The sequence below is a fragment of the Falco cherrug genome, chromosome 18 (assembly GCF_023634085.1).
Source record: "Falco cherrug isolate bFalChe1 chromosome 18, bFalChe1.pri, whole genome shotgun sequence".
Classification (NCBI taxonomy): Eukaryota; Metazoa; Chordata; class Aves; order Falconiformes; family Falconidae; genus Falco; species Falco cherrug.
Window position 1 is genome coordinate 4,247,011 of NC_073714.1, and position 12,823 is coordinate 4,259,833.

Here is a 12,823-nt window from a genome sequence, read left to right on the forward strand (position 1 = left end):
GTGATCCCTGGGGAGAAAGAAAGTTATACCTAGATTCTGTATTTGAAATTTAGAAAGTCCTGACTGGTTTGGGGCAGAGGGATAAACAGTCACACAGACCAGTGCCAGGACACGGAGGAGCAGGATTGTGATCAGTGATATTTGATTAGGCAGAGCTCTGAAAGCATATGCCACACTTTGAACTTACAGTGCTTAATACAGGAAAATAATCAAATATTTTGTTTCTTTCCTATTCTAGGGTATTTTTGTGGCCTGCATGACAGCCATCCTGAGGCAGATGGATGATTTCCATTACAACCATTACATCAATACTTTCAAAACCAGGCAGGACATTATTGTAAGTCAGCCTGGCTGAGGCATTAGCTCAGTCCATAAAGAATTACACTCTGCTTCTAAAAGGTCATTTCAAGTTGCTGTGTTCAGTTTGGAGTGCTTATACTGTGCTCATCAGCAATGAGTTATGGGCACCTAATGCCACAGCCACTGGGGATATATTCACATCACCCCTGCTGGGTATACGCTGTGGATGTTGCTGACTCAGTGTAGAGCCTGAGAATAGCATTTGTAGCATTGACTGAAAACACCTTTAATGGCTATTTTAAGTCTGTGCAAATAAAAAGTCAGGAACCAGAAGAATGAATGAAGATAAAAGGAAAAGCATTTTCCCCTCTCTTGCTCTCGCTGTATCTTTTTGTGATCCTGTTCTCTCCCTCTTATCTTGCCCCTCTAGAGATTAATTAAACGCTTTAGTAGGCAGCAGTGCAAAATAGTCCCTCCGTGTTAAAAACTCTTCTGTTTGAGTCTCCCCGAGACTTTCAATATGAAACCAGGTGAAACATTAGGTGGCTTTTTTTTGAGATGCTTCAAATTAACAGTTGTGCCCAGGTTTTTCTTCAAACTGCCCAGAACAAGTCAGAACCATAACCAGTATTTATGCGTGTTTCTGAAGCACGACGCAGCAACTGTTCTGGCTTTATTTTTTTGTCCCCGTACTCCTCATTTTGCAATTTAGAAATGCTTGCTTGTTTAAATAGGGGCTGGGGAAGAGCCTGGGGTTCTGTTCTTCCTGTAAAAGCTAGATCAAAACCCACAAGACAGTGTTTGTAATTCATTTTGGATGGCAAGGTGATCTCTTTTTTTTTTTTTTTTTTCTCCCCCCCCCCTGCAGTTGGAATTGCTTGCAATCTGTTGAGCAACATAGCCACCTACAGGACACACACATTTCTGTCCCTTCTCCATCTGAAATGCCACTTGGCTGCACTGTCTGTAGAGAGCACTCATCATCTAGTTTTAGATTTTAGATTACCCAACTTTTTGTGACGGAAGGAAAAACCAAAATGAGGTAGATTCAGGAATTCTGCCGGTGCTCATTAAGTAAATGAACGCAGAGGTTTTCGGCAGGGTTATGTAGCAATGCTGTGCCTGAGGACGAAGGGCGCTAGAAAGACAAAGCTGATGGATTCTGGAAAAAGGTGGATTCAAGGCAGAATTGAAATGTATTTTATGTCAAGCAGGCCTCAATTCAGATTTTTTTCCTTTTCCTGAAGAGCAGTTGAGCTAGTAGGAGACCAGTGTAACTTAACTTCAAGGTAAGGTTAAACAGGTGTGTAAAAGATTCCCTGAAATGTAAATTTCACATTGAAGCTTAGCTTGCAAGTTGAAGATGTCTTGTTTTACCATATAGTGCTGCATCTTTTCACTCAAGTAGGAGAACATTTCTATATAAAGACACATCAAGAGGGTGAATTACGTACAAATTAAACTACCTGCATAGCATTTAAACAGAAACTGATAGAAAATAACAATTTTGAATCCAGTTTTTATAGATCCTTAGACCTACAGAAGTAAGCCCATGTTTGGGGTGGTGTAGTAGTTGTTAATAACAATGGAACATTACATTTTGTTTTACTGCCACAACAGTTTTTATTTTTGTTGTTTATTGTTGGGTTTTATTTGCCGTGGTATTTTCAGCCCTGGCATTGCATTGTTACTTGGTTGGTTTAACACTGTTCTAAGTTAATTCATATCTTCAAGGTGCCCCATGTCAAGTCCAGGCCTTTCCATCAAGCTCTGATTTAATAATGCCTAAAGGATTTTTACTGAGGCAGCACCAAATGCCCATTTTTCTCTCTACATCGATGTCGCTTGCCAATTCTTTAGAGCAAGCTGTTCAGCTCAACAGAATTATTTTTTTTTTTTGGCTGGTGATCTTTGCAAGGTGGTTATTTCTCATGTGACCTTCTTTGTGTGTCTCATTTGTGAATGCTGATGTGCTGTCTTTTTAGAGAATAGGATCCATTTAAATGCTCATAGGTCGCGTTTGTATCTGTAGAGACCACAATGTAGAGATCAGTAGTCTTGATATTATCGTCTTTTGCTCATGATGTCTCTTCTTTTTCCTTTTTCTTTTTTCTTACTCTACAATTCAACCTTGCCTTGCCCAGGTCTAAAGGTGTGGTACAGCTTTGTTTGGAGCAGTTTACTTTTTGCACAACTAATGTTCTAAACCCTGTGTCTGACTGCACATCCACTACCTCTGTTTAACTGTACTTCTTAAACTGGACCAGAAAAGACCTAACTAACTGGGGAAGTGAAAATACATTATTGTTCCATCTTAATAGAAGATACTGTATGAGGCTGTCACACTGTCATCATGAAGACATTTGGAAACAAATCCTTGAATATTGGTTTTGCTTTTTAATCCAGCTTGTGTACCAGAACTCCCTACAACACAGCTTAATTCAAAACAGTAAAGACAGATTTAATTAAAGACATCAACATGTTCTGTGGAGTTATTTCTTCTTCTGTAATTGAATGGATGAGATGTCAGAAATAATTTAGTTACTGGAGTATGCCCACACAATAAGAGAACCTTCTTAGGAGTTAAAGTGTATTGATTGCTAATTAATGCAGTCATTGATCAATACAATTGCAAACATTTGGATTTCGCTATATTTTTATGCAGATAAGAGTACCATATTCAACTTGATGGGCTCTGTTTTTTATTTTTCCAACAGGACTTCTTGATGGAAACATTCATTATGTTTAAGGATCTGATTGGAAAAAATGTCTATGCCGCCGACTGGATGGTCATGAATATGATGCAGAGCAGGTAGATGGTTGCTGCTATTTTAAGTCTTGCTGCTGCTTCGGAGCCTTTCTGGTCCTGAAAGGAAGGTGACTCACACAACCAGGCTTGCAAATCACTGGAGTTACATAGGCTTATTTTCTTTTACAGTTTCAGGGTGATGTAAATTAGATTTCAGTAAATTGTAGTGCCTGCGCTGTTGAGGGAACTGGAAATCTTTCTTCCTCTGCCTAAAGGCACACAGTCAAAACCGTGCAGTCTTTCATCCAGTTGCTTACCTGCTGGAGGGTACAACATGAATCAGAGAAGCCTTTTTAATTTCACTTCTAGGGGAATCAAATGGCAAACATTTTGGACCTAAGCGCGGTCAAGGGTTTGGTGCTCTGGCCTGTAAACTAGAACTACCCGGGTTCACTTCTGTCCTCTGCCGTGGACTTCATGTGGCCTCGTGCGAGTCACTATACTTGCTAAATCTCCAGTCAAGGTTTCTTTTGTTCAGAAACAGAGCAATAACTTTGCCTGAATGTCCCTTTACTGGGAAAGAGGTGAAATAGCATTCCAGAGGAGTACCTGTCTTGTTTGGGAGCATCTATTTTTGTCCACTGGGCTTATGCGTAGTTGTAAACCCAGATCTGCAATGTTATTTTTTCAAGAGCTACCTTTTATTTGATGCTTTTAATCTCTTTCAGGGTTTTCCTCCGGGCAGTGAACCAATTTACCTCTGTACTTAACCGTTTCTTTCTGGACCAAGCAAATTTTGAACTCCAGGTAATAGTTACTTTTTTTTTTTTTTTTCTTGTGGACCCCAGGCCTGAAAGGCAAGAAGAACAAAAAAATCCCACTGTTAACAGATTTTTTTGATAGGGTGCATGCCTGCGGAAAATGCCCATCATCTTTTCTAGAAAAAAGCAGCAGAATGCAAAGCAGTTCTGAATTACAGAACCGTGGTTAGTGCAGCAAGAAGTTGCAAGCAAATACAGCTGCTGCAGGCTTTACAAGGTCACGTCGAGCCGCACGCTGCCTATAGCCGAGTTGTGCTTGACTAGTTAGGAACAAAACACTGTATGGGTGGGTGTACCCGCTGTCGCTTCCTTTACTTGGAAAGTACAAGCGAAAAAGGGTGAGAAGTTTGAAGCTGCTGTATGCTTCTGGCTTGCCTGCTGTGCTGAGAACGCGGGCTCACCTGCCAGGTCCCTGGTGTGCTCATTAACGCTTACCTGGGAGACTGCAGCATTTGGGTGTCCTGCTGGTTGTTGCTTTTCTTTTGTCTTCTCCTATTTTAGACTTGTTTCTCTTCCGCAGCTCTGGAATAACTATTTCCATTTGGCAGTGGCCTTTCTCACTCATGAATCCCTCCAGCTGGAGACTTTCTCGCAAGCCAAACGCAACAAAATTATCAAGAAGTGAGTTTACATTTTAAAAGTTGCCAGGCCTTTTTGCTTTAAGAAGCTTTCTTTGTAGTGTTCCGGACATACCCCGTACCATCTTAGGAGGAGATGAAGCATGCCATGGAAGTGCTTGGTTGATGAATGATGATGCAGGGAGGAGGGGTGACTAGGACAGATGTCAGGTCTTTACCCTGTGGATCGTCTTAAGTCTGGTCAGACAGATCCTGAGCTGTCTGAGCTGAACTTAAGCAACTTGCCAAAAGATTGTTTTAACTGTAAGTTGTGTAAGAGAAGGCTTGCCGTAGTTCCCAAAGCAAGACCTTACGCAATTCCTCAGCTGTTATGTAAGGTAGGTAAGAAGAATCCTAAAAGCCCTGCAACTTTTTTGTCCCCTCTCTTTGCTTTTTCTGTTTTGAAAGTGAGAGCGCTTCAGAGGCATTCATCAACCCAAAAGTAGTAATTTTTAGTAACTTGGCCAAATTCACAAAGGCACTGAATAGCTTTTACTTCTGCGTTTAGCTGGAATCAACTGCCTAAGTATCTTTGACAAGTGCTTAAATATCCTGACGTAGAATGTTGTTAGGGCATATATAGTTAATGTTTGTCATTACACAAAGTAATCTTTTTTTTTCTGCAGTAATGACAGCTTTAAGAAGCCTGGTAATTAAATATTCTTGCATTGTCTTGATATAAGCGGTTAAAGCTTTAGGGAAAAACACCAAATGCAACAAAATTCTGGGTAGAATTGCTTGAAGCAGCACAGGCTGCGGCTTGATTCTGCTCTTAGGGCATCTGTAGTCTTCTGTCGTAATGGCACGTGGCCATCCTCTTCCTCTGTGCATTGAGTGTTAGTGCTGGGCAGGGTAAGGAAGAAGAAAGATGAGGTGAACATCTAACAGAAGGTATGTAATACTGAGGACCTTCATGGTAGACCTTAGGGAAGGTGGTCTGTCAGACCCCTTGGTATAAATGCCCAGCATATTCAGGTTTGTGTGGTGGGTTTTTTTAAGGAGAGGGTAATAGATTTTGTGGGTTTCCCATTAAATTTATATAGCAACTTTGCAAAGGTAATATCAATGTGTAAGCATTTTCTTTTTCTTTCTAATACTTTTTTTTTCCTAGGTATGGGGACATGAGGAAGGAAATCGGCTTCAAAATAAGGGATATGTGGTACAACCTGGGTGAGTGCCAGCTAAGGAATTATCTATATTCAAGTTCTCAAGCTGGGTTTCAGACCTTTTATTTCTTTATTAAAGCTGCTCGTGTTTAATGTGGGGGAGATACACTTAAGGTTCTGCTGTTTCAGTGTGCAAAATCTTTTCCAGTGAATAGCTTGCAAAAGCTGATCTTTTCTCATGTCAGCTGCTGAGATAATTTCTTAGATTCCTTATAAAGGATGTTCTGACACATGAAGGAAAAGTGTAGAATTTTTCATAAAGCCTTTTTGATTTGCAGCATTGCATACAATTCAGTTAAATTGTTTTCTTGGGCTATTCCTGATTTTTGGAGCTGTTAACATGTTAATTCTACCTTAAGTAGCCATTACCCACATAAAATATGCTTTCTAAGCAGAATGTCTGCGTTTTATGGTCTTTACTTTATATGAGTAATGTGCTAAAGTATTTGGATATCCAAATCGTGCCATTAGGGTGCATCTGGTTGACTTTCTTGCAGGTCCCCACAAAATCAAATTCATTCCAGCAATGGTAGGCCCAATCCTGGAGGTAACCCTGGTCCCAGAGCCTGAGCTACGGAAAGCTACCATTCCCATCTTCTTCGATATGATGCAGTGCGAGTTTAACTTCAGTGGGAACAGGAACTTCCATATGGTAAGGGAGCCTGGCATCTTCAGTACAGATGTTCCACAGAATGCACTGGGCAAGAAGGAGAAGAAAATATTTAAACAAAACCAAACCAAAACAACAAAAAAACCAAAACATGCACAAAACAAGCCAAAAACTTCGGGAAGTTACTCGTAAGTGCTTTGTAGGAGTCAGGACTCTTCATTTCTGTCCCTGACTGTATGTTTGCATGACTTGGATAATTAATGAGTTTCTCTGTTTTCATACCTTTCTGCATTTGCAGCTGTGTGAATACCCACATCCGAATTGTGAAGCAATTTGGAGACCCTAAGAGAGTACTCTAAAAAGTACTGTCTATTTATGTTTATAACAACCATATAAATTCCCCCAAGACAGATCTTTGGCTGTAAATGTAGGTTACTGTAAAGACAGTCCAGTGTTAAGACTATGTAGTTGCTTACGTACTGACTAAATTCAGTACGTTAAATTCAAATTTGACAGCACATTTGTGAGTACTGATGCCACCGTTAGGGAAAGGAAAGCAATATGAAGGAGAGACACCATTTGCTTGAGGCTACACAAGTATAAAGGACAGAGCAGGGAACAGAACCCGGACCGCTGCGTTCCAACCCCGTGGCGATTTCTCTGGAAATTACCTTTTATTGCACTGAGAAAGCACCACAAAATAAGGAAGGAAAAAGAGGAGCTTTGCTTTTGCCATGAGGTTAAGTTTTCAGTGCAGTTTCTAAGGACTTATTCTTCCAGCTTTCCTCTGGGGATATCGGACATTAACATCTCAACTGGCAGGCAGGGGACACTGTAGTTGCGCTGTAGACAGTCTTCTCCCTGGAGATGGGTAGGAGCCATCCATCCAAAAGGCAGCCACCTTGGCATTTCAGACTGTTGTCAAATGTGACGTGCATCTCCCTAAGCACCATCCTTGCACCAGCTTAGACTCCAGCTTCAATGGGTATATGGGATCTTTCTTCCCTTGGGGTCATCAGTCTTTGGTGTGGTTGGCCCCAGGGTCTGGGGGGGGTTGGGAATTGGTAGAAAGAAGCAGGATGTGTGTGGCATGGATTTTCCATTCCAGTGGTATTTATATACTAGCTACACTTACAACTGAGACTCTGTACTTGACCTGCTTGCACATAACAGGGCATATCTTCATGGCTAGACAGACAATCACACAGGACTCGGTTCTAGCATCATGAGAAGTTGCTTTAATTAGTGGTCACGAGTGTTTGTGATGGTCAAAGTTGTGACTTGCCCTTAACTGATGGTAGTAGTCCTGTTTCTTTAGGGTGAGTGAATGAACATTCTGTAAGATGGCTGCTAGAATGCTTCTCCATCCTAGCCAAACTGAACTGTTACTCGGTGGGGGAGAAGGGGAAGAGTTACCCCAGAGCATGGCTTTCCAGTGCCTGTAGGATGAGGCTTGTGTTTCCTTGCTCCAGTCTTGTCATTTTGCCGCCTTACCATTTTTTATTCTGCTCCAGCAATGAAAGTGTCCTCTAACTTGGCTTGTAAAACCAGCGTCTGATGGCAGGCCAGTTCAGAAACACCAGCCACAAGCATTACTAATGTTCAGACCACACTCTTGAGAATTGCTGTCTGTGATTTTTTTGCCTTTGCAGTTTGAAAATGAGCTGATAACCAAGCTGGACCAGGAAGTGGAAGGTGGCCGAGGGGATGAACAGTACAAGATTTTGCTGGAAAAACTGTAAGTTTTATAAAGAATTTGAGGGGCTTTTTTACAGCTTAGTTGGCTATTTTTCTAAGGCAGAGAAACCCAAATGCATTACTCCAGTGAACAGGGAGACAGAGCAGTTGACAGGAATCTTAATGCTAGTCAGGTATTCTGAGATTGATTGTCTTAAAATGATGCTTTTATTCTGGAGCAGCAACTCCCACAACTACCGTAAACTTGGAGTTGAAATCCTGGAGGCAGGTGCCAAACTGGCAAGGGGGTTGTAAGTGGAAAAGCTTGGGAACAGCAGGCTCAGGCTTAGAGTGTAGAGAGCACCAAGAATAGAACCCAGGTTTTTAGTCAACAAGACATGCTTTGACCTGCCTGGCTTGGGTGTCTCAGGTCCATGGGTGTTGGTGTGAAGTTCTGCACTGTGAGAGTCTCGGTTCCAGGAATATATTTGACTCTCTGAGTAATTTATGCTGAAGTTCTGCTTACCGCTGCTCAGAGCCGTAATGGAGTATTCCCTTCTGTCTCTCTGGGTGTATCTGCAGCCTCCTGGAGCACTGCCGGAAGCACAAGTATCTGGCTACTTCTGGAGAAGTGTTTGCCTTGCTGGTCAGCAGCCTGCTGGAGAACCTGCTGGACTACAGGACAATCATGCATGATGAAAGCAAGGAGAACCGCATGAGCTGCACTGTCAACGTGCTGGTATGGGCAAGGCTGGATTTGGATACGGGTGCTTCTTTACTGACCTGGTTTTTGTGAATTCGGAAGGATTTTTTTTTTTTTTTTTAATCGAGTCATATGGCTGGTCCATGTCTACATGGTAATCTGAAGTCCTGAAACACAGGCAGGAAGGATGGCTAGCTTGATAGTTCAAGAAACTTGAGCTTAAAACATGGGCCCTGTTCCACTGCAAAGAGTCCGTATGACTTTGGTCAAGTCACTTTCTCTCTTTGACTTGCCCTTTTTCTAGAGGTGATAGTAGTCCCATCTTATGTTGAAGGTATGGTTGCAGGGATATGTGCACATATATGCAAAATGAATGCAAAGATCTTTCAGATATCTAAATATGATGCTTAACTTTTGTGTCTAGAGATGATGATGCAAATCTGTAGGGCCTTACATTGTGAAAGCTTTACTTTTTTTCCATTCTTGGCAGAATTTTTATAAGGAGAAGAAACGAGAGGACATTTATATCAGGTGGGCTGTTTCCCCTCCACAAACCTGTGTAGAAGCCTGCCTTTCTCTTGGTGTTCTGTACACTGGTACAGGAGTCCTTCACATCAAGTAACAGTTGCTTTTTGTTTATTTAGGTATCTTTACAAACTCCGGGACCTGCACACAGACTGTGAGAACTTCACAGAGGCAGCATACACTCTCCTCCTCCACGCAGAGCTGCTCCAGGTATTACACTGAAGCCAATCTTAGTTTCCATTGTCAGGGTATGGGTTTTAAATGAAGTGTAAATAGCTCAGAATAAACAATTCACTTTTTTTTCTTTTTTTTTTTTTTTTTTTTCAAATGCGACTTCGCGTTATCTAGGTTGTAGTGGTCATTAAGGAGCTTCACAGTTTTGCAGGTTGCACAGCAGCTAAACAGATAAAAGCAAAAATGTTATCAGCATCAATTTGTTAGTACTCTGAAACAGAGTCCTATAGTGAGCTGGGAGAAAATGTCCATGTTCAGGGTTGTAGTACAGGTTTTTTCCACTTCTGTGTGAACAGTGTGAAATGCATTAGCCTAAGCTATCTTAATTTGCATTTGTCAACCTCTTCATGTCTTCCACAGATTAATAAAGCATACACATTCAGTTAGTGTCTCTGCTTAAGACCTTAAGCCAGAACCACACCAGTTTTGCAGATAAAATTCCACTTGTATCAGCGTTTTAAAGGGATTTTTAAATATGACTAAGACAAATTTATACAAGTTCAGATGAATTCTTAAACTGATTTGAAAATAAATTTCTAATGTAGAAAAAAACCTGCATGGAGCTGAAGCTTTCTGGCTGGTTATGTGTTTAGTGGGAGAGTATAATCAGATGTTTTTCTGAGCAGCTGGCTGAAGGGGTGTAAGAAGTTACTGCTTGCTGGCCACTTGTTACTCTAACCATGCTGCTGAGCTGCAGCGTTTGTACGTTCTAGTTTACACTGGTCAGCCAGCTCAGCTTGTATCACTGCAAAACTTGCTCTCCCTTTGCATTGATGAGGGATTTGTCTTGAATGCAGCCTTGTAGAAGGTGAATCTATCCACTCTAAGGATTTGTTCATCTTAAAATATTCCAGTTCTTTCAACTTTGCCTTTTTTCCCCTCTGCGCTAGTGGTCCGAGAAGCCGTGCGTCCCTCACCTCCTGCAGAGGGACAGCTACTACGTCTACTCGCAGCAAGAACTCAAGGAAAAACTCTACCAAGAAATCATCTCCTTCTTTGACAGGGGCAAAGTGAGTGTCTCTGCGGCGTTCGTACACTTCACTGAGGAGTGCTTGGCTCGGTGGAGGTAGCTGGCTGAAGTTGGTTTCGAGGGTAAAAGCAGATGTGACTCCGTAACAGGCCTTTGATGCTTAGGCCTGACTTTGTACTAGGATGTGTATGCTATGAGCAGGGCATGTGTTTGTCCTGGTGACATTTGAATCCTTCCGCTTCCTTGTTAGTCAAAGAGCATCTGAAAAATTAAGCCTGTTGAAGGTACTGAGTAGAGGGGGAAACTATAGGTATTAGCCTTTATTTTTCTGGGTAATGGCTTTTGTCAGGTTTTGTGCATTGAGTAAGGATAGCTTGTCTCGCTGATGCTGAACTGGTGTTAGTTGCCCTTTGGACAGACGGTTCTACCAGGGCTGAATGAGACGAATCCAAGGAAGCCTGATGCAGGGGATGAGCTGTAAGTGTGTAGGGGGAGGAGAGCACCTGGGCTTCTCTTGCTTGCTGTTTAGACATGTCCTTCCACCTCTTTGTGCCTCAGTTTTCCTTATCAGGAGTAGCGATGGAAACTTTGCTTTGTAAATCACTTTCAGATCTACAAATCAAAAGAGCTGTGTGACTATAGTAATTATTGCAAAAAATTTTCAACGTGGAATCTAAGGGAAAGTTGGCAGTGCATTAAAGTACTGCCTGAATTAAAATCAGCTGAATTTTTTGTTTACCTATCTGTGGTAATGAATGCTTTTAACTGTGTCTTTTATTTTGCTTGTGCTTCTCATCCCCCACCTGCCTCCCTTCACCCTCCATGGAGATGTGGGAAAAAGCCATTCAACTAAGTAAAGAGTTGGCTGACATGTATGAAAACAAGGTCTTTGATTATGAGGGACTTGGTAATCTCCTGGTAAGATTTTCTTTTCTCCATTTTCAGCAGGCTGCTGACTGCTTAAATTAATATTGTTGAGCAGGATAAGCCCAAAATACATCTATGTTAAAGACAAACAAACCAACATAACCCCCGTGGTTTTGTAAAGCTTAATATTAAAAGAATGTTTTCATAAATTGTTTTTGAAGTGTGTAGTTTTGACCTTGTAATTAGCGTGACGTAGCGCTTGCAGATGTTTAGCATTCTTGGTGTTAATCGAAAAGGTAACATTTGCACGGTTTATTTTCAGGCTCCATAAATCTCATCACCTTATTAGTCCTGTGGTAAAACTACTGTGTATGAACACAGAACTATAGAATGATCTTGGTTCAGAATTGTGTTTTTTAGCGGTTAAAGATGTAACCAGATGGTCTTTATGTTCTTTCATATGAGAATCATCTGCCCAGTTTTATTTCTGCCAGTTCTCTGACATTTGTCACCACTTGTGTCTGCTCAGTTGCAGAATATATTTAATTTGTCTTTCTACAGTTAAGGATTTCAAGTATCTTCCTGGAATCCTAAAAAACATGGCATTGTTCTCACGTCTGCAGGCTAGGAAATGAAGTTGATTTTCACCCAGATAAAGCAAATATTTGACCAAGGAAATGGTTATGTATGAGATACTGTATCAAAATACGATTGAAAAAAGTTATCTGTAGGAGAGAGCTAACAGATCGGGAATTGTCACTGGGAGTGTAAGCTACAGTCTGGCAGTGTACTTGAATACTCCAAAGTGAAAATGCCGGTGACTTTTTCTTTTTCAGAAAAAGCGAGCTACTTTTTATGAGAATATTATGAAGGCAATGAGACCTCAACCAGAGTACTTTGCTGTTGGATACTATGGTCAGGGTTTCCCCTCTTTCCTCCGGGTAAGAATTCTTCAGCCCTCAAGTTCTGGAGTGGTGGGTACTCTAAAAGTTGCAACTTTTGCAGAGCTTCCAAGAAAATTCAGGCACCAAACTCCTTTTCCTTTGAATGACACTGAGAGATCTGAGTCCCTTAAGTATTTCAAAGCATTTCAGCATATGAAAGAGAGACAAGTAAGAGACCAGATTTTACCAGCTTTACCAGATGTTACCAGCTTTTATAAAGTTAGTGTGTTGCAATAGGCTTTGTTAGATGACTGGTATGTTCTTATATGGACTTAAACAGAATCTACCTTTTGTATCTGTCTCCTATAGGCTTCCACAGAAATATGGTTGTTGCCATTAGAAAATGTTTAGCTTGTAAAGGATTTATCCCGTTGCTTTTCAGCCTGAATCAACCTAATTTTCAGGACATGGATCATTTCAGTGCTCAAGCACGTTAGTGAGAGTCTGGCCCACGCAGAAGAATTAAAATGCAAAGATGCTTCCTGTTTGAGATTGCTGCTAAGCATTGCTGGATCTATGCTAGCTGTAATACAAGAATCCAGCCAAAGTGAGTCAGATGGGCAGGGTGCAGCGTACTAGATAATCTTCCTGACTATTATGTAAAATTAAGGAACATTCGCATTTTCAGACTGGAGTTGTT

At 41.2% G+C, this 12,823-nt stretch overlaps 1 protein-coding gene across 2 annotated transcripts in view; it reads left to right on the plus strand.

Annotated features, from left to right (window-relative positions):
• The window catches only part of DOCK5 (dedicator of cytokinesis 5), an 85,796-nt gene that overhangs the window by 50,976 nt on the left and 21,997 nt on the right, over nucleotides 1–12,823 (plus strand). For both annotated transcript variants that reach the window (XR_008729802.1, XM_055696121.1), the window contains exons 28-40: nucleotides 239–337; nucleotides 3,018–3,112; nucleotides 3,778–3,856; nucleotides 4,391–4,491; nucleotides 5,599–5,657; nucleotides 6,151–6,305; nucleotides 7,916–8,001; nucleotides 8,523–8,679; nucleotides 9,134–9,174; nucleotides 9,288–9,378; nucleotides 10,293–10,412; nucleotides 11,201–11,290; nucleotides 12,076–12,180. Coding sequence is in view for 1 of the 2 variants with exons in the window: in XM_055696121.1 (XP_055552096.1) it covers nucleotides 239–337; nucleotides 3,018–3,112; nucleotides 3,778–3,856; nucleotides 4,391–4,491; nucleotides 5,599–5,657; nucleotides 6,151–6,305; nucleotides 7,916–8,001; nucleotides 8,523–8,679; nucleotides 9,134–9,174; nucleotides 9,288–9,378; nucleotides 10,293–10,412; nucleotides 11,201–11,290; nucleotides 12,076–12,180 (1,278 nt within the window). In the remaining variant the exon portion in view is untranslated. The remainder of the gene's footprint in view (nucleotides 1–238; nucleotides 338–3,017; nucleotides 3,113–3,777; nucleotides 3,857–4,390; nucleotides 4,492–5,598; nucleotides 5,658–6,150; nucleotides 6,306–7,915; nucleotides 8,002–8,522; nucleotides 8,680–9,133; nucleotides 9,175–9,287; nucleotides 9,379–10,292; nucleotides 10,413–11,200; nucleotides 11,291–12,075; nucleotides 12,181–12,823) is intronic.